Source organism: Eleutherodactylus coqui, chromosome 5 (genome assembly GCF_035609145.1).
Source record: "Eleutherodactylus coqui strain aEleCoq1 chromosome 5, aEleCoq1.hap1, whole genome shotgun sequence".
NCBI lineage: Eukaryota > Metazoa > Chordata > Amphibia > Anura > Eleutherodactylidae > Eleutherodactylus > Eleutherodactylus coqui.
The window spans coordinates 105,524,212-105,551,146 of NC_089841.1; the positions used below are offsets into that span (position 1 = coordinate 105,524,212).

Below are 26,935 nucleotides of genomic sequence, written 5' to 3' on the forward strand. Positions count from 1 at the left end.
AGTTCACACAGGACTTGACGCAGTTGAGTACGTTTATTGAGGTTTCTGATTACACTTCTGCTTGACCCCGATTGAACATGATGTTATAATTAATGGAACTCCTATTGAACAAGTCTAGTGCAAAATCTTTTTAAGGGGCTAGAGGTAGACAGACGATACTCATGGTGTCATGGAGGTGAAAGCAGTGAGAAACTCCAAATCTTTACCTCACTGGACTTTACATGAAAAGTGAGTTGAAGATTTTAGGGTACCACAGACCCCCAAAAAACAGAGCAGCTGGGTTGTAGGCATTGATCGTAGTTTTACGTAAGGTTTGGAAGCCTTTATAAAGTTTTGATGCCGGATTAGTGTTCTGGGACATTATATCAAAACTTTTGTCTTGTGTCTCTTTTTATTGCAGGGATGCCCTCAGTTCCTTCCACTGCACTTATTTTCTTAGCATTATTAGTCTCTGCCATATCTGGAGAAACACAAGTGCAGTTTGCTGGACAAACGGAATTTTTTGTGAATGAAACGGCAACTACAGTCATTCGTCTGGTGATTGAAAGGACTGGAGCCCCTGTTAACATCACTGCGATAGTCCTGGTAAGAGAATGTATACTAAGCCTGTGACATTGCCAATAACCACTCTGTATTAATGATTTGTTATAAATTATGTATACCATAAGATTGCCAGTCTGCCTTCTTGTTTTCTGCTTGGGCTGTCTATAGTCAGAGCATTGCTGTAGAGCACTTCCAATGCTGCAAGTTGTATGCTTCTACACTTTATTGATATCAATTGGCATAACTGTTGTTAAAAGGAGACTCACATTTCACTAATCTCTATTTAATCATAGTTGACATATCAATTACTATTAGGTTAAATATACATTTAAACCTTGGAGAAATGAAACAGAGACTACAGCCTAGGATAAACGTGCACAACATTATTTTATATCCATGCAGGACTATTCAACATGGCCTACATGGGTGAAAAAATAATGTCTTCACTGGGCGGATATACACATAGTATACTAACGTGAATAACATTAAGGGCTCAGTCAGACGAGCGTGTATTTGTGCGCACAAAACAGCACGTCAACGGATGTGCAAAAAAGCGCATGACTATAGCTCTGTTCCCATTGCTTTCAATGGGGCCGCTGCTGCTGCCAGGACGCAGGCAACCCCCGCAATGATTTTTGGGGTAGGGCTTTAAATATAAGCCCTTCCCGGAAAATCATACCTAGGTGTAAAAAAACAAAAACATTACTCACCTAGCAGTGCTGTCCGGGCTCCAGGGCATCTTCACTCTGTCATCCCCGGGGCACTGTTCTGAAGCATTTTCCCTGGGAATGCGCTCGGTCTGATTGGCTGAGTGCTCAGCCAATCACAGTCAGCGCTCAGCCATTCATTGAATGACAGCTGAGGGCTGCCTCTGATCGGCTGAGCACTGTGACCAATCATGGGCAGCACTCATCTGTCATGCAATAAAAGGCTGAGCGCTGCCTGTGATTGGCTGAGCGCTCAGCCAATCAAACCCAGCGCATTCCCTTGGTGGGGATTTTTAAATCCCCGCCCAGGGAAAGTGCTTTAGAACAGTGCCAGGGATGCCAGAGAGAAGATGCGCCGGAGCCTGGACAGTGCTGCTAGGTGAGTAATGTTTTTTTTTTCTACACCTAGGGATGATTTTCAGGGAAGGGCTTATATTTAAAGCCCTTCCCTGAAAATCACTGCGAGGGTTTCCTGCTGCCCATCGCTTTCAATGGGGCCGCTGGCAGTAGCTGTGGCAGGGGATTCTATCCTCCCTGCGGAGGAATATTTACACGCAGCACTGGGGAATATTTACGCATAGCTCGGACCTTCCCAGCACGCAGATGTCCTATCTTTTGCACGTGCACGAATTCGGGCGCTTGTAAAAAACGGACATGTGACCACATCATAGGGAACAAATGATTCTATCAGACGCGCTTTTTTCAGCGCACATAGGCGCGCGCAAAAAAAACACGCTCATCTGACTTTGCCCTAATATATATATACATATATATGTATATAATATCTATATGTATATATATATATATATATATATATATATATATATATATATATAAACTAAATAGTTGGGAACAGGGAAATCTGACCCTAACCTACTAATGGAAGCGAGCCCTGCCTATAAGCAGCATGATCACCCTAATAAGGACAGACCCATATCACAGGGTATTACAGGTAATGTGGTAATGTGGCAGAGGTAAATGGAATCAAAAAGTAAACGCCACAGATTAAGAGGAATAAGATGTAACCACACCCCAGATAAAGTAATGACCAAACAGACTTGTCTTGACAAAGTCAGGTCAGGTCAGGTCAGGATCAGGAACTGCTGACTGCTCCAGATACAACTTCAGGCATAGGGTTTTCAGATAGGCATCATACACGAGTTAGCTAGGAAGGAGTCAGACAGGAGTAAGCCACATCTTGGACAGGAGTAAGGCAGCAGTCAGACAGCAAATCAGACCAGACCAATTGAAGCAGGAGTATGACCAGCGGCCTCAGAGAGGAGGGGCTAGAATAAATATACACAGACTCATAGAAATTGACTGAGCTGTCCCACCTTCCAGTCAATCAACTGTCCACAAACAGGACAACAAGAGATGTGTCACCATCAGCACAGTGTCGAAATGACAGTGATCGTGTGCCGGCGTGAGGATTTAGGAAGCCGGGGCTGCCAGAAGGGTGTCACTACAAACCTGAGACAGAAAAAATTGAGAATTCATACTGATAAGAACTTTCCAGTCATTGACACAAGGACTTAACCTAACCCCTGGGTTTATGAATCTTTACATGGACATATCACATCCATCAACTTGAGTCCAGACTTGTGACCGCCTAAATCATCGCCTTTTCCTCTTTCATCTTATCACAAACCTTAGTTTTATTCCTCAAGCTTTTTTTGATGATGGATCACCACATGTGGAGGATCTGAGTGTGATTGTTCTCAGTAAGAGAATAATCACATTTTGCTCTACTGGCTAACACGGTACCAAACTTTTTTCAGGATCTGAATGTAACACCATTACAAGTATTGTTGCTTTACTCTCTGCTGTTCATTTGCTATTGCCTGTGTGCTCTGAAAGTTTGCAAATATAATTTTTCTGGTTAGACAATCAAGGTATCACTTCTATAATTCCTTCATTTTATTTTTATACAAGAGTATTTAATATCACATTAAAGGGGTTGTCTCACGAAAGCAAGTGGGGTTATACACTTCTGTATGGCCATATTAATGCACTTTGTAATATACATCGTGCATTAAATATGAGCCATACAGAAGTTATTCACTTACCTTCCCTGCGCTGGCGTCCCCGTCTCCATGGCTCCGTCTAATTTCGGTGTCTTCTTGCTTTTTTAGACGCCCTTGCGCAGATGGATCTTCTCCCTTCGGCTCGGCTCGGCATCAGCGGCATTTTGGCTCTGCCCCCTTCTACACGTCATCGCGTAGCTCCGCCCCGTCATATGTGCTGATTCTAGCCAATCAGAGGCTGGAATCCGCACACGTGACAGGGGCGGAGCTACGCGATGACGCGTACAAGGGGCGGAGCCAAAATGCCGCTGATGCCGAGCCGAAGGGAGAAGATCCATCTGCGCAAGCGCGTCTAAAAAAGCAAGAAGACACCGAAATTAGACGGAGCCATGGAGACGGGGACGCTAGCAACGGAGCAGGTAAGTGAATAACTTCTGTATGGCGCATATTTAATGCACGATGTATATTACAAAGTGCATTAATATGGCCATACAGAAGTACTTAACCCCACTTGCTTTCGCGAGACAACCCCTTTAAGCCTTGGCAACGTCATCAGTCCCCTCTGGGTCATCAGATATTGGCTTGGCTGACTATAACAGCATAGCAAAAAAAATATTCTAAAAACGAATAAGATAGTGGAATATTTTGTCATAGTATTTTATTTTGAAAAGTCTCCCTCAAAGCACTCTACATCTTAAGGCCCTTTTAGACAATACGAATCTCAGGAAAACGATGCCCGAAACTCATCCCCGCATATACTCGCTCTTGTGCTGCTGCACAGGAGCTAGTATCGCTGGCTCATAGCAGAGAGGCTGGAGGAGATTTCTCTCCTCGCGCTTCCCCGTCACACTCCATTGACATAACATAGCGGCTGTTCAATACTGAATGGATGCTATTTACACTGAACGATCATTGTTCAACTCATTGTCCATCATTTATGCAGCATAAACAAGTGACGATAAGCATTCAGTGTAAATAGCGTCTGTTCAGTATTGAACGGCTGCTATGTTATGTCAATGGAGAGGGGCGAGGGAGCATGTGGAGAGAAATCTCCTGCTGGCTTCCCGCCCCCCTGCTGGCCACTCTGTGAGCGAGCCAGGGTTACTTGCTCCCATGCAGGAGCACAGGAACGAGTGTATGCGGGGACGAGTGTCAGGCATTGTTTGCCCGACATTCGTGCTGTCCAAATGGACCTTAAGGACTGGGCTATGTAGATACTTTTTGCAGCACTACTAAATGATTTTAGCTTTGAGGTCTCAGTCACACGAGTGCCGATGTGCCCGTGTTTCTGCAGGATAAGACCGCTGCACTGCCGGTGCCGACGACTCTCCGCATTGGCCGGCAGATAGAACACATGGCCAGCAATGAAACTGGTCATGCAGAGAGACGTCTGCACCTGGTGCGGCCGTCTTATCATGCAGGAACATGGGCGCATTAGCGTCCATATGACTGAGCCCTCAGGCTGCAGCTGCAGTCCAAAGGAATTGGTTGGGTTATCTGTATTCTTGTGGACTGCCACTGTCGGTCTAGGTAAAATCAATAGCACTACAGAAGTCTCCATGTAATGTAGCCTTGACCTAAAAGTACATTTTAGATATTTGTGTACAACTGCCCAGCAATTGCGACTATATGTAGCTTTTCCAAAATTACCAATTAGATTCAGGTAGTGTTTATATGTGCCATATTTGTAGCATGTTTTGCAATAATTATGTAAAAATCCTAAGAAAAAAATGCTACAAAATTTGTACATTTAAATATACCCTATCACCGGTAAAACGTGAGTAGCATTAGGGGCAAGATGTTGCACCAATTTGCCACTTTGGTCTGTGATTGACTGTACCTAGGTCAGTATTCCGCTCCTCCTCCTGCTCTTGGGGCTGCCCAGGTTGGCATTGTACACTAGTCTAGTCGCTGAATGTGAGTTTCTCTGGTTCTGCTCTTACTGCTATGCTTGCTGAAATTCCCTGGGATCGGGCAGTCAGGACAAGGAGGAGACTCCAATCCAAATGTGACATCACTGTGCACAAACTGTTTTATTATGCACAAATACCGCCACCAGCTATTGCCATAAATTGTATTTTTTGGTGGCACCAGTGTCCCCGTATAAATGGCAGCCAGACCGGTGATTTACTGGCCTGGGGGTAACACTCTGCCTATGGTGAATGCATCCTTAGAATGAGCATCACTGTAGTAGGTTTTCTATTTTACGTACTCTATGACTTATAACAATGTGTACACAGTCCTTTTAAGTGATTTTTATTTTCTATATGTGCCATTTATTATACAATATTTTGACTACTTTGTCTCAGCACATAAATACATTCCTTATACTTCTTTATAGCTACAAGAGGAAAACACTGGAGACTTTATAGCAACTTCTGCTGCTGCATTCATACCGGACTGGGAGAAAAATCGGACTGTCTATATTTCTGTATGTGATGATGACTTGCCGGAGGCAGACGAGACATTTCATTTCCTTTTGATATTACAGGTTGGTAGAAGTAAGACATTGAGTTATACTTGGCAAATGTATGGCCATGATGTTTGGATGCTTTATCATCTAGAGGTGGTTGCCGTGTTGCCTTCACCTTACAATTTAGCAAAGATAGATGGAGCCCCTCTCCGGTTTACACGTGCTGTCAGGGAAATTCTAAGTACAGCACCAATCAGGCCCACCCCACTTGCCCCGCTGCCGGCGGTAAAGAAGAAAACACCACACGGAGGTCTGGTATAGTTTCTCACACGGGTACATGACTGCGCTTCGCTTTTTTTATTACAGATTACATGAGATCTTATAGCCTTTTGTCTCATCACCAGCAATGGGTGATGGGCTCATTGGCTAAAATTCACAGCATAACCATATATGGGAAGTCCGGATTTCCGGCCTGAGACAGTGAAAGTTCAGATGCATAGTTGAACAGTTGTTATCTTGCTACGGCGCCTCTGGAAAAACAGCCAAGTACGCGTCCTTGTGTCTGGTTCTTCCTTTGCTGGGTTTTAAGATACATTTTGTCTTTGTCTCGCAAGGCCTTTGGAATATCTGATGTAAGGCGACAGATTAAGTTTTTTTCTCATTTGGAATTGAATAGAACTTGCATATAGGTATAAAGCATAAAAAAACATATGGCAATATATACATATACCCTCACAAACCCCCCTAAAAAACTTAATATGGAGATCAAGCATCAGACCTTGCACTCTTCCTCGGTCGCCTCTCCCTTACGTCAGGGTTTCCCCACTGCCCGTAAGGCCCTACTCCTAGGAGGGGGGGATCCCTACCTCACCTCAGAAGGAAGTGAAAAGAACTGGTATGGAGGCGCAACACTCTAAGCTACTGGAAGATGTAGATCAAAGTCCAATGTGTGATGGTGAAAGCACTTCTTTTTTATTATTTTTTCAGAAATTAAAAACCAGCAATGGAATACGCGTTTCGGGGAAGAACCCCTTCGTCAGTTCGGCTGGATAGGACAACAGGATGCCTAGGGGTGACACGATTCCAAAGATGTATAGAATGTGTCGGAGGTCCTGTGTGCAGGAGGACAGAGGAGAAAAAAAATGCTTTTTTTTTTCTCCTCTGTCCTCCTGCACACAGGACCTCCGACACATTCTATACATCTTTGGAATCGTGTCACCCCTAGGCATCCTGTTGTCCTATCCAGCCGAACTGACGAAGGGGTTCTTCCCCGAAACGCGTATTCCATTGCTGGTTTTTAATTTCTGAAAAAATAATAAAAAAGAAGTGCTTTCACCATCACACATTGGACTTTGATCTACATCTTCCAGTAGCTTAGAGTGTTGCGCCTCCATACCAGTTCTTTTCACTTCCTTTTCGCTACACTTACGCCCACACTGGTGGAGCGTCATCTGGTTGGCAGCACCTCCACCATTCAAAATACTCAATCATTGAAAACTCTTTGTACTCCATAAATATTCCACTACCCTCACTGGGTCTTGCTCCACCCTCCTTTTTCATTTCTTTTACTCACCTCAGAAGGAGGCCATGGATTCCCTGGGCTTATTTCCGGGCATCCATACCCTCTATCTGTACGAGTTAACACCCCACAGGGTGTGCCCTCGCCGGAACCTAAGGTCTTCTGTACTATCCCTAGGCAAATGGGAATTCCACTGACAGTCCATCTTATGAGACCGGGGCGGCGCAGTACTAGTACATTTCTCCATTCTTCTGGTAACGTACGTGGTTGGCATTATCGGAACTGGCTCTTCATCTTTTTCAAACAAGGGAAATGTTGGTGTCACATTATCCATTCCCTTACTCATACTCTTTTTGATCAAGGGGGTTAAACACATACAGGAAATTACATACCCAACCTCTTTCTGCTAAAATCATATCCAGGGCCACTCTAGAGCCATGGATGCAGTGGGCCCTAACTGGTCAGCTAACCCTTGTAAAGCATGCCTGGTGTAGTTTACAAACCTCTGCTGATTGTAATAGATATAATTCAAGCAATCTACATTATTATTAACAGTGACAATAGCAAATAAGAAATCAAAACCTGCTTTAACCTGATCTCTAGAATTAAATTCATCTGGTACCCCCCTTGGCACTCCTATTGCATCTATGTATACATGTGGATCAAAGTTACCACCTTGAGCGTCAAATTCTCTCTTAGCACGATGCGGTGTTGGATTCTTACCCTCAGTGTAGTCTTCATATTGCACATTTTATTGTATTAATTTTGTTCTGTAACAGGGGGCTAGTGTACAGTAGTCAAAGGTGTGTGTTAGAGGAATTGTACCACATTATAGCATGTAAAGGATATGCAGGATCATGAGTTCTTTCAGTGCGAAGTGTGGATCTAAGTGGACTTTCTTTCCAGCTTGACTGCAGTTGGGGTGGTGAGCAACATCTGGTAGGGACATTCAAACAGGGTTTCTCTCTCAAACTTTTTCACATAGACCCTGTCACCTGGTTTTAGATTGTGACACTCATCTGTAGGACCTGGGATAAAAGCAGAGACTGCAGAATGCATTATTGACAATTCCTTGGAGAGGCCTATGACAAAATTAACAAGAAAATCATTCCCCAAACTCAGCTACTGTGGCATGTAACCTCCGGAGAAAAAGAAAAACTAATGGAAGACACTCAATTCAAGATTTGCCCATTTTCTTCATTGCCTTTTGTATCTACTTTCCCACTACTCCACGGATGGTAGGGTGTGTGAAAAGCCTGGAATGTACCTAAACAGACATGATGTATTGCATTATTTCACCTGTGAAGTGTGTACCTTTGTTTGACTCAATCACGTCCGGTGCCCCGTATCGGCAGATTACCTCATTCATGAGCTTCTGTAGAGTTACCTGCTTATTTACTTTGGCAACAGGGTAGGTCTCCAACCTGAAAAGACATCAACAACAAACACATATTCATGCTTCCCGACAAGTGGGAGCTGAGTGTAGCCAATTTGCAATCCCTGAAATGGGTAGAGTGGTCTAGGCAAGTGTGATGTGGCAAATTTACTTCTGCCCTGTTGCTTACGGCAAAGATCATGCAAAATTGGACAAATGATGCAGCAGCTACAGAAAACCCAGGAGCCACCCGTCCTCGTTCAAGCATCGACATCATTACTGCTTTGAGAGGTGCGTCTTTTCGTGCGTCAGCTGGGCCATCATGGGGCACAGGGACCGTGGTAGGCAAGTGCTGTTGACTGTTCGCCATACACTGTCCCTTTTTAGTCCATTTTTCCTTTTTCTTCGTTGCTGGCTTGTAACTGTAAAGTCTTTAGCATATCAAAGTCCAAAGTTATTATCAAAGTCCAAGTTTATGGTTAAAGTCCAAAGTTATTATCAAAGTCTAAAGTTCTTGTTAAATTCTTCTTTTCTTCTTTTCTTCCACGGCTTGAGGGCCGCTGCCTTTGCTGTGTGGCCTGTGATGGCATTGCCTCTTGCTTCTCCGGTGTAGGAATTGGTGTGAGCTTTCCACTTTGTCAGGTAGAAGTAGGGTCTCCCTGAGACTGCACCGCTGCACCATTCTTAATTGGCTGTCCTGCTGTGGTAAAAAACTGTCTGGCCTTCCATGTTGGGCCGTAATCATGAGCTATGCCAAATGCATACCGGGAGTCAGTGTAAATGTTTGCCATCTTACCTTCCTCCACTCTACATGCCTCAGCGAGGGCTTTTAGTTCCGCTTCTTGTACTGCGACATGCGGAGGCAGAGGTTCTGCTTTTACCGTGTCATGTTGTGTTACGACTGCATAGTTGTGTTACGACTGCATAACCGGAGTGGAGTTGTCAATCACCCTGGGTACCATCTATAAAAAACAACTCAAAATATGCATTATTAACAAGGGCTTTCAGTAACTTTTTTAAAACGTAAATTTTCTTGTTGCATCACTGCTAGACAATCATGCTGGTATTTTATTTCAAAAAGATCAGAATCTTGTTGCAAAAAAATTAAAAATGGCTGATTTGCAATACCTAGATCACCTATGCCTTCTCCTCCCCCCCTTTGAACCCGGGTACTCAATTGGAAGAAATAGTAGCCGGGTTCAAGTTAGTACAACATTGTAAAAAGATTTGATGGATGCAGATAAGGCTTGTAAAATGTTAGCACCAATAACAGAGACATGAGTTACATCGGGGCAGAATAACCTACAAAACATCTATTCATATTTGAAATGTGATATTCCTTTAAGCAAATTCATTATTAATCTGTTCCTGCCTGCAATGTCTTATCAAATTTGAGACAGGAGAAAAAACAAAACAAAAACTTTTACTAGCTGCTCAAGATTCTCACCCCCTCCCTTGTGGACAAGAGGGATGACCCACATTACGTACTATTACATCATCTAGCTCCACCCCTTCGATACTGGCTGCGTGCGTCTTTTTTCACAGCTCATTTCAGCTTAACAGTCTACACGTCCACATCTCAACCAAGCAAAGTCCCATGCATGGGGGGGACTTTTATCCCCAGTCAATATCTGCATCACACATTCCACACTCACCACAGCCCAAACAGGGGTCACTAACTCTCATCCATTCATGCTCTCAAGTCTGCTCCGTCACCCCCTATTGAAGGTGTCCCAGTACATGCAGATGCACAGACAAAAAAGTTTGACAAACATACATACATCAGTTGAAAAACATTAAGGTGAGTGCTATAATGTTATAAAGTACATGATTCTATTGAGATGAGATTGTGAATGAGTGCTATCTTTGACAAATTATGTGAAAAAAATTTGCTGAGTGACTGAGACATTCTATCTTTCTTATTTACTGAAGCTATTATATGTTATATTAAACGCTGAAGTATTTTAGAATCTGTGGGTATCTTTCAGCCCCCCTTGTCTTTCTTTCTCTGTATTTGACCCTGAACAAAAAGTGAAGTCTGAAAGCCCCCACCTTTTCAAAACATCTGTTATCTCTCTACGAATATGAAACACAGACTGAATAGAGTTGTTTTAGTTTAACTATTCCCTGCATTTGAACTCATAATTAACACATATGCTGGGACCTTGCAACATTCATTTTCAACCCCTGTATAAGTAAGAATATACCTTAGAAATTGCTATATTTCCTGCCTACTAAGACGGTATAATTAATTAAATTTATTTCAAGCCTCCATTCCATTTAAGCAAGCAAAGATATTATCCAGGGTTATTATTGCATTTTCTCCACTTTCTCGCTTGACCTTGAAAACGAGACAGACTGCAGCTACATGTCAACAAGCCTTCTCACACTAAAAGCAAGCTACGTTAACTATTTGCACATACAGTATATACATATATACACACATACATCTATTATCTATCTTGTATTATACACCTTTTCTTCTTTCTCTCTGCCAACAAATCACATGCTTTGTAACTTTCTTCTCGACTTTGCTTGTTCCTTCAGCACTTTCTCCCTACCTAACTGCCAATATAACCTTCAATAGACACTCTCCCGACACCCTCTTGATCACTTACTGTACTTTCCAACATTTTACTTACGGATACTTTCTTAAACAAATAATGTGTACATACTTAACTTTCTCTGACTGTCTCTCTCTCCTCCTCCTCCAGCACTTTCTAGCAAACCTTGATCTTTTAAGGCACGCTTCTTGGTCCTAAAGACCTCCTCCCAGACACCATTTTTGTAATCTACCGTGCGGGTCGATGTCACACATTTTCATAAGTTTTCTTACATTTTACAAATTGGAACTCTCCTCCACCAATTGATCCGCACGGCGGCAGCCCTTGAGGGGCTCTGTCTTCTTTAATAAGGTCTTACGCATATTAGAACAACAACAACAATAATAATAACACGCTCCATAGAGTGCATCCCTCTTAATTCCAAATTGTCAGCCCCTTATATACCGGCAAAACAACCGAGGGTCTCTTCTCCTATGGAACCAGCCTCACAGAATGCATCTCTCTGAAATCAAATCATTAGCCCCATATATAAGGCAAAACAACCGAGCGTCCCTTCTCCTATGAAGCCTGTCTCACAAAATGCATCCCTCTCAGCATGCATCCTTCTTAATTTTCAAATTGTTAGTCCCTTATATACTGGAAAAACAACCGAGGGTCACTTCTCTTATGAAACCTGTCTCACAAAATGCATCCCTCTCAGCATGCATCCTTCTTAATTTTCAAATTGTTAGTCCCTTATATACTGGAAAAACAACCGAGGGTCCCTTCTCTTGTGAGACTAAATACAACAAACAACCTTCACTATCGTTAAAACACCATGGACTTCAACAACAAATAGACTACAGACTAGTTCCTGGGTGAGCGATTGGTGCGCATATCACGGTCAGTGGTCCATGATGGCAAACCCGAAGCCCACACGAGTTACCGTGTAGAACTCTTAACCCAACCCGTCCGGTCACAAAACACAGTTAGTCCCTCCTGCTGCAAGACTCTCAGCGTAAAACACAACATAAATATATGCTGGTCTTACCTGGAGTTCTGTGAGTTGATCAGCCTCGGTTTGCAGCAGGACGGCTTCTCCGCGTCGTGGATCCGGGTGGAATGCGTTGTAAGCTCCGGTTTTGTCGCCCCAGTTGGTTGCGCCAAATTGTCAGGGAAATTCTAAGTACAGCACCAATCAGGCCCACCCCACTTGCCCCGCTGCCGGCGGTAAAGAAGAAAACACCACACGGAGGTCTGGTATAGTTTCTCACACGGGTACATGACTGCGCTTCGCTTTTTTTTATTACAGATTACATGAGATCTTATACCCTTTTGTCTCATCACCAGGAATGGGTGATGGGCTCATTGGCTAAAATTCACAGCATAACCATATATGGGAAGTCCGGATTTCCGGCCTGAGACAGTGAAAGTTCAGATGCATAGTTGAACAGTTGTTATCTTGCTACGGCGCCTCTGGAAAAACAGCCAAGTACGCGTCCTTGTGTCTGTTTCTTCCTTTGCTGGGTTTTAAGATACATTTTGTCTTTGTCTCGCAAGGCCTTTGGAATATCTGATGTAAGGCGACAGATTAAGTTTTTTTCTCATTTGGAATTGAATAGAACTTGCATATAGGTATAAAGCATAAAAAAACATATGGCAATATATACATATACCCTCACAGTGCGATGTACGACACAACGGCTCTGTTTTCACATTTATATTTATCTTGTACAATGAAGCTGGAAGGTTTGTAGCAAAGTTAGAAGTTATGGCCCTTGAGTTAAAAGTAAGCAGAGATCCATATGTAGCGGAGTCTGTCTATCTGATATATTAACTCACATGGGGAAGACTTTTACATTATCTGTTTGCATTAGCTGGTTGTCACCACATACAAGTCAAGAATTTTGGTCATGAGTAGAGATGAGCGAGCACCAAAATGCTCGGATGCTCGTTACTCGGGACGAAATTTTCGCGAAGCTCGAGGGTTCGTTTCGAGTAACGAACCCCATTGAAGTCAATGGGCGACCCGAGCATTTTTGTATATCGCCGATGCTCGCTAAGGTTTCCATTTGTGAAAATCTGGGCAATTCAAGAAAGTGATGGGAACAACACAGCAACGGATAGGGCAGGCGAGGGGCTACATGTTGGGCTGCATCTCAAGTTCCCAGGTCCCACTATTAAGCCACAATAGCGGCAAGAGTGGGCCCCCCCTCCCAACAATTTTTACTTCTGAAAAGCCCTCATTAGCAATGCATACCTTAGCTAAGCACTACACTACCTCCAACAAAGCACAATAACTGCCTGCATGACACTCTTCTGCCACTTCTCCTGGATTACATGCTGCGCAACCCCCCCCCCCCCCGCACGACCTAGTGTCCACAGCGCACACCAAAGTGTCCCTGCGCAGCCTTCAGCTGCCCTCATGCCACACCACCCTCATGTCTATTTATAAGTGTGTCTGCCATGAGGAGGAACAGCAGGCACACACTGCAGAGGGTTGGCACGGCTAGGCAGCGACCCTCTTTAAAAGGGGCGGGGCGATAGCCCACAATGCTGTACAGAAGCAATGAGAAATATAATCCTGTGCCACCGCCATCAGGAGCTGCACACGTGGGCATAGCAATAGGGAACGTATGTGCCACACACTATTCATTCTGTCAAGGTGTCTGCATGCCCCAGTCAGACCGCGGTTTTTTATAAATAGTCACAGGCAGGTACAACTCCGCAATGGGAATTCCGTGTGCACCCACAGCATGGGTGGCTCCCTGGAACCCACTGTCTGTACATAAATGTATCCCATTGCAGTGCCCTGGACAGCAGAGCTAACGTCAGATTAAATGCAGGTGGGCTTCGGCCCACACTGCATGCCCCAACCTGACCGGGGTTTTTAATTCATAGACACACGCAGGTAGAACTCCCTATTGTGAAGTCCCTGTGGACCGACAGCATGGGTGGGTGCCAGGAAGCCACCGACGGTACATAAATATATCCCATTGCATTGCCCATCACAGCTGAGGTAATGTCATGTTTAATGCAGGTGGGCTTCGGCCCACACTGCATGCCCCAGTCAGACTGGGGTTCTTTAGAAGTGGACACATGCAGTTACAACTCCGTGTGGACCGACAGCATGGGTGGCTCCCTGGAACCCACCGGCTGTACATAAATGTATCCCATTGCAGTGCCCTGGACAGCAGAGCTAACGTCAGATTAAATGCAGGTGGGCTTCGGCCCACACTGCATGCCCCAGTCAGACTGGGGTTCTTTATAAGTAGACACAGGCAGGTACAACTCCCTATTGTGAAGTCCGTGTGGACCGACAGCATCGGAGGGTCCCAGGAAGCCACCGGCAGTACATAAATAAATCCCATTGCATTGCCCAGCACAGCTGAGGTAATGTCATGTTTAATGCAGGTGGGTTTCGGCCCACACTGCATGCCCCAGTCAGACTGGGGTTCTTTAGAAGTGGACACATGCAGTTACAACTCCGTGTGGACCGACAGCATGGGTGGGTGCCAGGAAGCCACCGGCGGTACATAAATACATCCCATTGCAGTGCCCAGGACCGCTGATGTAACGTCAGCTTTAATGCAGGTGGGCAAAAAATTAATTGGATTACACTGTAGGCGAGGGCCCCCAAAAATTGGTGTACCAACAGTACTAATGTACCTCAGAAAAATTGGCCATGCCCAACCAAGAGGGCAGGTGAAACCCATTAATCACTTTGGTTAATGTGGCTTAATTTGTAACTAGGCCTGGAGGCAGCCCAGTTAAAATAAAAATTGGTTCAGGTGCAAGTTTCAACGCTTTAATGAGCATTGAAACGTATAAAAATTGTTTACAAAAATTATATGACTGAGCCTTATGGGCCTAAGAAAAATTGCCCGTTCGGCGTGATTATGTGAGGTTTCAGGAGGAGGAGCAGGAGGAGGAGGATGAATATTATACACAGATTGATGAAGCTAAAAGGTCCACGTTTTTGATGGTGATAGAGAACAATGCTTCCATTCGCGGGTGCAGCCTACGTATTGTTCAGGTATCGCTGCTGTCCGGTGGTGGAGAAGAGAAGTCTGGGGAAATCCAGGCTTTGTTCATCTTGATGAGTGTAAGCATGTCGGCACTGTCGGTTGACAGGCGCGTACACTTATCTGTGATGATTCCCCCAGCCGCACTAAACACCCTCTCTGACAAGACACTAGCCGCAGGACAAGCAAGCACCTCCAGGGCATACAGCACGAGTTCAGGCCACGTGTCCAGCTTCGACACCCAGTAGTTGTAGGGGGCAGAGGCGTCACGGAGGACGGTTGTGCGATCGGCTACGTACTCCCTCACCATCCTTTTACAGTGCTCCCGCCGACTCAGCCTTGACTGGGGAGCGGTGACACAGTCTTGCTGGGGAGCCAGAAAGCTGTCAAAGGCCTTAGAGAGTGTTCCCCTGCCTGTGCTGTACATGCTGCCTGATCTCCGTGCCTCCCCTGCTACCTGGCCCTCAAAACTGCGCCTTCTACCACTAGCGCTGTCGGATGGGAATTTTACCATCAGCTTGTCCGCCAGGGTCCTGTGGTATAGCATTACTCTCGAACCCCTTTCCTCTTCGGGTATGAGAGTGGAAAGGTTCTCCTTATGCCGTGGGTCGAGCAGTGTGTACACCCAGTAATCCGTAGTGGCCAGAATGCGTGTAACGCGAGGGTCACGAGAAAGGCATCCTAACATGAAGTCAGCCATGTGCGCCAGGGTACCTGTATGCAACACATGGCTGTCCTCACTAGGAAGATCACTTTCAGGATCCTCCTCCTCCTCCTCAGGCCATACACGCTGAAAGGATGACAGGCAAGCAGCATTGGTACCCTCAGCAGTGGGCCAAGCTGTCTCTTCCCCCTCCTCCTCATCCTCCTCATGCTCCTCCTCCTCCTCCTCAACGCGCTGAGATATAGACAGGAGGGTACTCTGACTATCCAGCGACATACTGTCTTCCCCCGCCTCTGTTTCCGAGCGCAAAGCGTCTGCCTTTATGCTTTGCAGGGAACTTCTCAAGAGGCATAGCAGAGGAATGGTGACGCTAATGATTGCAGCATCGCCGCTCACCATCTGGGTAGACTCCTCAAAGTTTCCAAGGACCTGGCAGATGTCTGCCAACCAGGCCCACTCTTCTGTAAAGAATTGAGGAGGCTGACTCCCACTGCGCCGCCCATGTTGGAGTTGGTATTCCACTATAGCTCTACGCTGCTCAAAGAGCCTGGCCAACATGTGGAGCGTAGAGTTCCACCGTGTGGGCACGTCGCACAGCAGTCGGTGCACTAGCAGATGAAATCGATGTTGCAGGGTGGCAGTGTCCGTGTTGGACTTGCGGAAATGTGCGCAGAGCCGGTGCACCTTTCCGAGCAGGTCTGACAAGCGTGGGTGGCTTTTCAGAAAGCGCTGAACCACCAAATTAAAGATGTGGGCCAGGCATGGCACGTGCGTGAGGCTGCCGAGCTGCAGAGCCGCCACCAGGTTACGGCCGTTGTCACACACGACCATGCCCGGTTGGAGGCTCAGCGGCGCAAGCCAGCGGTCGGTCTGCTCTGTCAGACCCTGCAGCAGTTCGTGGGCCATGTGGCTCTTCTCTCCTAAGCTGAGTAGTTTCAGCACGGCCTGCTGACGCTTGCCCACCGCTGTGCTGCCGTGCCGGGCGACACCGACTGCTGGCGACGTGCTGCTGCTGACACATCTTGATTGCGAGACAGAGGTTGCGTAGGAGGAGGAGGAGGAGGGAGGTTTAGTGGAGGAAGCATGCACCGCCGCAGATACCACCACCGAGCTGGGGCCCGCAATTCTGGGGGTGGGTAGGACGTGAGCGGTCCCAGGCTCTGACTCTGTCCCAGCCTCCACTAAATTCACCCAATGTGCCGTCAGGGAGATATAGTGGCCCTGCACGCCTGTGCTTGTCCACGTGTCCGTTGTTAAGTGGACCTTGGCAGTAACCGCGTTGGTGAGGGCGCGTACAATGTTGCGGGAGACGTGGTCGTGCAGGGCTGGGACGGCACATCGGGAAAAGTAGTGGCGACTGGGAACTGAGTAGCACGGGGCCGCCGCCGCCATCATACCTTTGAAAGCCTCCGTTTCCACAACCCTATACGGCAGCATCTCAAGGCTGATAAATTTGGCTATGTGCACGTTTAACGCTTGAGCGTGCGGGTGCGAGGCGGCGTACTTGCGCTTGTGCTCCAACACCTGTGCTAGCGACGGCTGGACGATGCGCTGAGAGACATTGGTGGATGGGGCCGAGGACAGCGGAGGTGAGGGTGTGGGTGCAGGCCAGGAGACGGTAGTGCCTGTGTCCTGAGAGGGGGGTTGGATCTCAGTGGCAGGTTGGGGCACAGGGGGAGAGGCAGCGGTGCAAACCGGAGGCGGTGAACGGGCATCGTCCCACCTTGTGGGGTGCTTGGCCATCATATGTCTGCGCATGCTGGTGGTGGTGAGGCTGGTGGTGGTGGCTCCCCGGCTGATCTTGGCGCGACAAAGGTTGCACAACACTGTTCGTCGGTCGTCTGCACTCTCAGTGAAAAACTGCCAGACCTTCGAGCACCTCGGCCTCTGCAGGGTGGCATGGCGCAAGGGTGCACTTTGGGAAACAGTTGGTGGATTATTCGGTCTGGCCCTGCCTCTACCCCTGGCCACCGCACTGCCTCTTCCAACCTGCCCTGCTGCTGCACTTGCCTCCCCCTCTGAAGACCTGTCCTCAGTAGGCGTAGCAAACCAGGTGGGGTCAGTCACCTCATCGTCCTGCTGCTCTTCCTCCGAATCCTCTGTGCGCTCCTCCCTCGGACTTACTCCAATTACTACTACCTGAGTGATAGACAACTGTGTCTCATCGTCATCGTCCTCCTCACCCACTGAAAGCTCGAGACAGTTGCCGGAAGTCCCCAGCCTCATCCCCCGGACCCCGGGAACTTTCCAAAGGTTGGGCATCGGTCACGACAAACTCCTCCAGTGGGAGAGGATTCGGAACCATTGCTGCCCATTCTGGGCAGGGGCCCGAGAATAGTTCCTGGGAGTCTGCCTGCTCCTCAGAATGTGTCATTGTAATGGAGTGAGGAGGCTGGGAGGAAGGAGGAGCAGCAGCCATAGGATTCAGAGTTGCAGCAGTGGACGGCGCAGAATTCTGGGTGGTCGATAGATTGCTGGATGCACTTTCTGCCATCCACGACAGGACCTGCTCACACTGCTCATTTTCTAATAAAGGTCTACCGCGTGGACCCATTAATTGTGAGATGAATGTGGGGACGCCAGAAACGTGCCTCTCTCCTAATCCCGCAGCAGTCGGCTGCGATACACCTGGATGAGGAGCTCGGCCTGTGCCCACACCCTGACTTGGGCCTCTGCATCCTCGCCCACGTCCACGTCCTCTAGGCCTACCCCTACCCCTCAGCATGCTGTATTACCAGTAGTGCAGAAACAGAACGCTGTAATTAAATGTGCCGCTTATTGGCCTGTGGTTGGAGGGTGACTTCGCTTACGGAACGCACAGCAGAGGCAGGAAAGAATTTTGCACAAGCCTGCTGTAACACTTAGCTGGCTGCGTATGAATTAGGACAACTACCCCCAGCAGAGACGCAGTACACTGAGGACGGTCACAGGCAGCCCAAGTAGATTTTTTTTCCCAAATTTTTTTGGAAAAGCCCACTGCCCAAATAGACTGGATATGTCTTTCACTGTCCCTGCCTCACCACCACTACTGGCTGTGGACTATGTAAAATTACTGCAGACTGTTTCACTCTGGACAGGATGACAGCGGTAATGTAAGAGGCAACGCAGAGCCAGGAAAGAATTTTGCGCAAGCCTGCTGTAACACTTAGCTGGCTGCGTATGAATTAGGACAACTACCCCCAGCAGAGACGCAGTACAGTCAGTACGGTCACAGGCAGCCCAAATAGATTTTTTTCCCCAAATTTTTTTGGAAAAGCCCACTGCCTATATAGACTGGATATGTCTTTCACTGTCCCTGCCTCACCACCACTACTGGCTGTGGACTATGTAAAATTACTGCAGACTGTTTCACTCTGGACAGGATGACAGCGGTGATGTAAGAGGCAACGCAGAGGCAGAAAAGAATTTTGCGCAAGCCTGCTGTAACACTTAGCTGGCTGCGTATGAATTAGGACAACTACCTCCAGCAGAGACGCAGTACAGTCAGGACGGTCACAGGCAGCCGAAATAGATTTTTTTTCCCAAATTTTTTTGGAAAAGCCCACTGCCTATATAGACTGGATATGTCTTTCACTGTCCCTGACTCACCACCACTACTGGCCCTGGACTATGTAAAATTACTGCAGGACGCAATGCTCTGGACGCAATGCTCTGCACGGCCGATATACAAAAAAAAAAAAAAAGTGCAACACTGCAAAAAGCAGCCTCCACAGTACTGCACACAGTCAGATGTGGCCCTAAGAAGGACCGTTGGGGTTCTTGAAGCCTAAAATCAATCCTAACACTCTCCCTATAGCAGCTCCGGCATCAGCAGCACTTTCCCTGATCTCTGTCAGAATGCATCTGTGGCGAGCCGCGGGAGGGGCCGATTTTTATACTCGGGTGACACCTGATCTCGCCAGCCACTCACTGCAGGGGGGTGGTATAGGGCTTGAACGTCGCATGGGGAAGTTGTAATGCCTTCCCTGTCTTTCTATTGGCCAGAAAAGCGCGCTAACGTCTCAGAGATGAAAGTGAAAGTAACTCGAACATCGCGTGGTGCTCGCCTCTAGTAACGAGCATCTCGAACACGCTAATACTCGAACGAGTATCAAGCTCGGACTAGTACGTTCGCTCATCTCTAGTCATGAGCTCCATTAATTTACACATAAAAGTTATTAATTTAACTTTGCACTCTTCCACTAAAAAGCTCTTTTTCTGTCTTTGGAGCAAATATTATAGACTCATATGTTAAATATATTCTGCTCTATGTGACTGTGATTTTCTTCCATTAATGTACATTTATTGGGTGTGTTAACAAATTGCTACTGATGAGTATTCATTGGCGGGTCTGTCCGGTCCAGCCCTCTTAGACTACAGGACTAAAAGTAAAGACACATGGTCGGAGTGTGATGAAAAACCACAGGCAGTTGATTGCATTTGATTTTTGTCACCAAGTTGCTACAGTTGCAATGCGTTTTTCTGCTGCATATTTAGAGCATATTTACAAGTTGAACCTTTAGGCCATGATTTGCTACAGAATTTCCATGCAGAAAATCGGAAGTGTTTCCGTGGGTAAATAAACCCGCGGCAAATGTTGCTGATTTGTTATGTATTGTGCTGCTGATTATTTGCTATTTTGCGGCAATCTGCTCTCCAAATCCGCAGCTATTGTTGGGGTTGGCTGTGGATTTTTGGAGAATTATATTATATGTTCACTTCTCTAATATAGACTTATCACTGTTACTAAAGCAAATGTTACTTTTACTGTACGATGAGCCAGACACTAGCCCATCAAATTCCCTGCTTCCAAATGCCTAACTATTTTAACAAACTCCAGCTTTTCAGCTCCCACCATATTCTTGTATCTTGCAGTCTCATCCAAGTTTGTGGGAACACAGTTCACATTTATATTGGAAATGTCTGGAGAAACGAACATCTTTGAACTAAAAAAATCACACAGGCATAGGACCAGTTTACAATTGCTCTAGCGATCAGAATCCTAGATCATTGGCATCTACCAATAATTACTTTCTGACATGTCTCTATGACATATTACCAATCTCAATAAAATAGTTAAGAGCAGCGACATCACACTGACAACGAAGGTCTGCATAGGTAAAGCAATGATATCCTATGGATGGGAGAGCTGGACCATAAGGAAGGCTGAGTGAAAGAAAATAGACGCTTTTGAACTGTGGTATTGGAGGAAAATGCTGAGAGAGCCTTGGACCGCAAGAAGATCAAATCAGTCCATACTCCGGGAAATAAAGCCAGACTGCTCACTGGAGGGAGGGATATTAAAGGCAAAACTGAAGAACTTTGGCCACATAATGAGAAGACAGGATACCTTGGAGAAGATGCTGATGTTGGGGAAAGTGGAAGGCAAAAAGAAGAGGGGCCGACCAAGGGCAAGATGGATGCATGATATCCTTCAGGTGACGGACTGGACCTTGGTGGAGCTGGGAGTGGCGACAGCCAACAAGAAGCTCTGGCCTGGGTTGGTCCACGAGGTCACGAAGAGTCGGAAGCGACTGAACGCATAAACAACAAGTAGTATTCAGCAAACCAGTAGAACCCTGTCTTTGGCACAAACTAGAATCAAGCTTTCAGCAAAGTTCTACCCAAAAGAAGGTTCTACATGTTCGGTTCACTCAACACTAGTTCTGAACACTGGTGTATAACACTGTCTAAGAGCCACAAAAGCCCTGTTTGACACTCTCAGAGACAATTTTGTACATCAGTTTTAGGGGTTTTAGTCAACTTTTGGGTTTAATTAATTTGTACCAAACTTTTTGCAAAAGTTTGTCAAACGATTCAAATCAAACTTTTCACAAATTCGCTCATCACTAATTCTAAGACTAGACATACACTTTAAACTTGAGCCAACCATTTACAAAGCTTTTTAAATAATTTCTATGTCATTTTGAAGTGCATAAGTACCTCCTTTGGTTCTAAAAGCTAGCATTTATTTGCTGTGATAATTTGAATTTGCGGTGATAATTGTATAGAGTTATCTCAGCAGGTACCCTCTGTAATGCTGCGTGCATAGTTAGCACACCCATAACTGTGTGCATTACAGTTCAGTTCATGAGAACAGCTTACAAGAACAAAAGAAAGCAGTATAAATGTCGCATTGTTCTCATCACTAGAAAATCTTTAATGTTCTCCATCCTCTGATTTTTTTATTTCCTATTCCTCATTTCTATGGTGTCAGTAATGGGCTGTCAGTATATGATTAATGGTCCCCTGAATGCCCTCGTACACATCTTCTCAGGCGACATGATACCATCCAATAATGTTACTCACTCCAGACTGTTTGCATTGCATCTCCTTTCTTAGCTCGCTGGTACACATTATTTGACATGGGAAAAGTTAAGCTTACACGCTATATGAAACTAATTATTTGTTGTTCTCTTGTTTCCAGAATCCTCCACTGAACACAAAGCTGGGACCCCAGAAAGTCGTTGCTGTCACTATATTGTCAAACGACAATGCCTTTGGAATCATCTCTGTCAATATGGTAGAGAAGCTGTCGTATTGTCATCCTTTATTCTTGGGTTGCAAAGGGGTTTGAAGATTTTTTTCATATCTTTGTAGCCTTTTATTAAGTTACTCATTAAAAAGTAAAACGGGAAAGAAGTGCTAGGAAATTGTAGAAACAGCATGGAACATTTCATAATCCCTGCTTTGAGATGAAAAAAATATTATTTAGGTTCCTATCAGAAGCTATGAAAGGAGATTTCCAGCTTTAAACTATTGATGGCTTATCCTCAGGATAGGTCAGTCATCAATAGCTGATTGGTGGAGGTCCACCAGCCGGGACTCCGCACATTAGTTATTCGCTAGAGCAGTATAAAACTGCTGTCTGCCAGAAGCATACAGCTCTGTACACCATAAAGCAGCCAAGATTTGGAATTGCAGGCCAAGTTTTCACTGGCGAGTGTAGCCCATGTAATTTTGGGCATCCATGAATGGATCTTTTTTTGCCCAATAGAAATACCAATCAGTGTAAATATAGTTGCAATACTGATGGAATACAGATCCAATACGGATGCATTTGTATTTCAAGCACTCTCCATAAAGTTCAATGGGCATTTTCAGAATGGATGAAAGTAGTACACACTGCCTTTCTCGAATATGTGCATATTTTATAGAGCTATGTGGATAGACTCATAGATTAACACTGACTCTGTGTTATGGACAGAAAAATATGAAAGGAATACTGATTAAGTATATGCTTGTGGGAAAGTGGCCTAAGGCCTTATTCATGTAGGCATGGCTGTGTTGCATCCAGGAAAATCAGACACAATAAACTTGTCTGTGTACGGTCCGATGTTCATGGATGCCCAACATCGAATGAGCTGTTTATGTCTGTGAAAACAGACTAGAACAGCACATGCTGCATTTTTTTTCATATGGACCATAGTTCCATGTGAGGGTGCTTTTTTTTCTTACCTGTGCTTGGTTTTCCACATTCCTGCTCTGTTCGGGAACAGGGAAGTGGAATCTTTGCAGCCGAATGGTTCTGTCTCTGGACGGAACTGAACATTGCCAGGAGGACCCCATTGACTATAATGGGGTCCAACCACTTCCTGCCCAGCTATCTGGCTTTTGGGTGGTAGAAAAAGTGCTGCATGCAGCACTTTTCTTCTGGTGTTTCCAGCCGCATCTGTGACAGCACCTCCGGCCACCCTAAAATAATCACATGGTCACATAAACAGCACACTGATATGAATAAGTCCTGAGGCGGTGTATTTACTGGTGATTTTTTAATCTTGAAGAGAAAATAGGAATGGAAAAGGGATGCTTTATTTGTACAAGAAAGTAGAACATATTAAGGACATCATTGCTTCGAGCGTGTTCTTTATAATCTACTTCTGACAATCAAGGTGTATTAAGATTAAACATTATTGCCCAGAAGCAATGTCAATTGTAGTGCTTATACATTTTTAATTAGTATTTGGGAAAGATAACAGAATATCTCATGTAAAACATTGCTTTGAATTAGACATCACCTCCTAATTGCCCTCTTGAGATATAGTACTTACGTAAGGCTGATGGAAAGGAAATACTAATGAAGACAAAGTTTCCAACTGAAGTCAAATCCTGGTCTTTCGAGGCAGTGTCTATTAGCTATAGGTCCTGTAGGTCCCAGAGGTGACCACTGGATCTGCATGCTCTTGTGAAGACTGGTGTGGTTGCCTTAAATACTACAGAAGTGCAGGTACTCGCTATTGCTGGTCCCTAGCACTGTATCAGGCAGTAGTATCACCTAAGTTGAGTTCTTGGGTCAAGTTTTGCTGATACTGTGTGGGAAAAGTCATAGGAAAGGGTTGACAGGAGCAACATTGGGGCATATTTATAAAAAGTGTCAATTGGTCATCAGAAGTGGCAATTATTTTCGTGAACCAAATACAGAAGTACCATTCATGGACATGTGAGACATTGATGCCACTTTTATGCTTACTGACGCTTGACATTTGGCATTATCCTGTGGAGATCGCTTACTGATGCAGCTCAGAAGCTCAAAGGGATTTCCAATTTTATTTGAATAAAGCTTAATGAAAAAATATGCAACTTTCAAATGTACTTAAGGGTGTGAATAATCTTTCCTCTTCTGATAACCAGTAGAAGGAGGGTAATTGTGATCCTGCTGTGTAGAGCTCTGGAATACTGTGTTCTGTTCTGGAGGCCTCACATACAGAAAGATACTGATAAAACAGAACAAGTCCAAAGACGGGCTACAAAAATGGTGGAAGGTCTGAAGAATAAAACTTATCAGGAAAGATTTAAAGAACTTAGGCATAAAAACCAAACAAGGATCAGCCTGTGTAAACAGGCAATCGTTCATCTATGAGGTATAGATAAGGTTCAAGAGGGAAGTGTTTTTATTTTACTGAAAGAGTAGTAGATGTTTAGAACAAACTTCCAGCAGATGTGGTTGGAAAATCAACAATGAATTCGGGCATGTCTAGGATAAGCATAGATCTATCCTAAGAGAGGAACCATAAGGACATCATATAAGGGCAGACTAGATGGTCCATGTTCTCTTTTTCTGCCATCAATTTTCTATGTTTCTGTTTCTGCGTGCATTAAAGAGTTATGACATTTACTTACATAGTATGGCTGTTCAGTGTATATCACTATGCATATCCACCTGCTAAGCTGAATCACTTTCCGCTCTACTGGATCCTCTGATCACTCTGACAGCAGCTTATACAAATTGCTTCTACCCTGCTTGTCGGGAGGACCAGAGATTGTACAGTAGCATAGCAATACACAGCAAAGCTGAGATGGCTGGTTTTAAGGATTGACTGTAATTATTATTAACTATAATTATTATCTATGGCAAACTTATTGGAAACTGGCTGCCAGAAGGAGAAGCAGACTGACTGGAGAATTAACTAAAAATTAAATTTCAAGCTGCCAGAGGTGGGCAGAGATTGGGAACCAATTGTGGACAATGTTTATAGCTGCTAGAACGTGAAAAAAACTTACTATGGAATATATTTAAAGCTATGGACTTGGACTTACTGCTGGTGATGCGAAGTACAAAGGAGTGGGGAGAGAAAAATAGAATGCATGCAAAGGGTTTGGGGACTTTTAGGCTGAAAACAGAGAAATGAATCATTTGACACTGCACAGCAGCCCACTCACAATCGCTCATATTGGTATTGTTGTTGAGGGGCCAAAAAGAAGAAAAAAAGATGAAAAGCATGAAATAATTAAAAATAGCAGTTAATAATCTTTCGGGACTTCTTGTATGAACTTGATAACCCACCTGTTTTCTTCTTTTTCTATTGGATAATAGTGGAGCATTGCATAGTCCGATTGATGAATTTATGTTTCTAAGGAAGATTTCTTAAGTATCGTTGTCTTGTGCCTCCTTGTTTAATGGTTGAGCAGCTTCTAATATTCTCTCATCTTTTTTGCACATCAGTCGTCCTACATCACAGTGAATGAGCCACAGGGTAGAAACCAATCGTTGCCAGTCATGCTTCTGAGAGAGAAAGGCACTTATGGAAGCGTGACTGTGACTTTTGAGGTAAGTTCAGCTCCATCGGTCTGAGGATATGTTTTGTTAACTCAGCTTTATCATTAATTGCGGAAACATTCTTTTTTTCCTTTGAAAGCTTTTTTTTCTACTTCGGGTGTCAGCAATACTTTTTTACAATATACAATCCGTTCAGCTTTATGTGTGTCATCCATGTAAAATAGAAAAAGCTCAGCTCTACTATTTTTTCTTTACCGTATTCTTTCATGTTATTTAGCCCCATCATATTCCATAGCTCTGCACACAGAATATATCCGCTCACACCAGTCCTCATCAGGGCTCACCTTCTAATCTTAGCCTCTTAGCTGTGTTCAACTGATAGTTCTACTGACTTCCACATAAACATGCATGGTCGATGAGCTAAGCTTACATAGAATCATAGAATGGTAGAGTTGGAAGGGACCTCCATGTTTATTTCAATAAGGAGAGGGGGGTAAGTCAGGGAAACAAAGCATCAGGCAAGTTAAAATCGGGAGAATCAACACTGCCCCCTTCTTCATTCAATGGATTATCAACCAACATTGAATTAAGTCTTCAGGTGGAACCCTGGGACAAAGCAATCGGCTTCCATTGCTCAGAGACCAATAAGATATCTATTGGAGTTGGTTTTAATTTGTTTTTGATATATGTGGCAGAAAAATAATGTAATAAACCATTTTATCACAAGGAGTCAAAAATGAAGTTTTATTCCCCTGCAGGGTCCTTCTGCAAGTGCACTAAAGGCAAGCCTTCTCCGGAAGTGCTTTTTACTTTCTACATTGTGCTGCACCACAGCTCTGATTGACAGCTGTACCATCCAATCAGGAGAGCAATACCGCTGTCACTCAGAACAGAGGGGAGGGGTTGTGGAGCAGCTCAATGGAGAGATTAGCTTGCACTTAAAGGAGAGGATTCGCCTTCAGGGCACTTGATACACCCGGAAATTAAAAAAATATATGACTCTTGGTGATATGATGGTAAAATTGTTTAACCCTGTTTCAAAATGGCCGTCTAAGTTACTTTAACTGAATCTCTTTTGTTTTAGTTTTCATTAATTAAGTGGCTACTGTATATCCTGTAGGTTAAAGAGATACATATAGTACGTAA

At 44.9% G+C, this 26,935-nt stretch overlaps 1 protein-coding gene across 1 annotated transcript in view; it reads left to right on the top strand.

Annotated features, from left to right (window-relative positions):
• Positions 1-402: 402 nt before the first annotated feature.
• Positions 403-26,935, top strand: part of ADGRV1 (adhesion G protein-coupled receptor V1) — a 400,714-nt gene continuing 374,181 nt past the window's right edge. Inside the window, exons 1-4 of the mRNA XM_066604894.1 lie at positions 403-585; positions 5,616-5,765; positions 22,220-22,315; positions 25,736-25,840. Coding sequence (XP_066460991.1) covers positions 403-585; positions 5,616-5,765; positions 22,220-22,315; positions 25,736-25,840 — 534 coding nt within the window. The remainder of the gene's footprint in view (positions 586-5,615; positions 5,766-22,219; positions 22,316-25,735; positions 25,841-26,935) is intronic.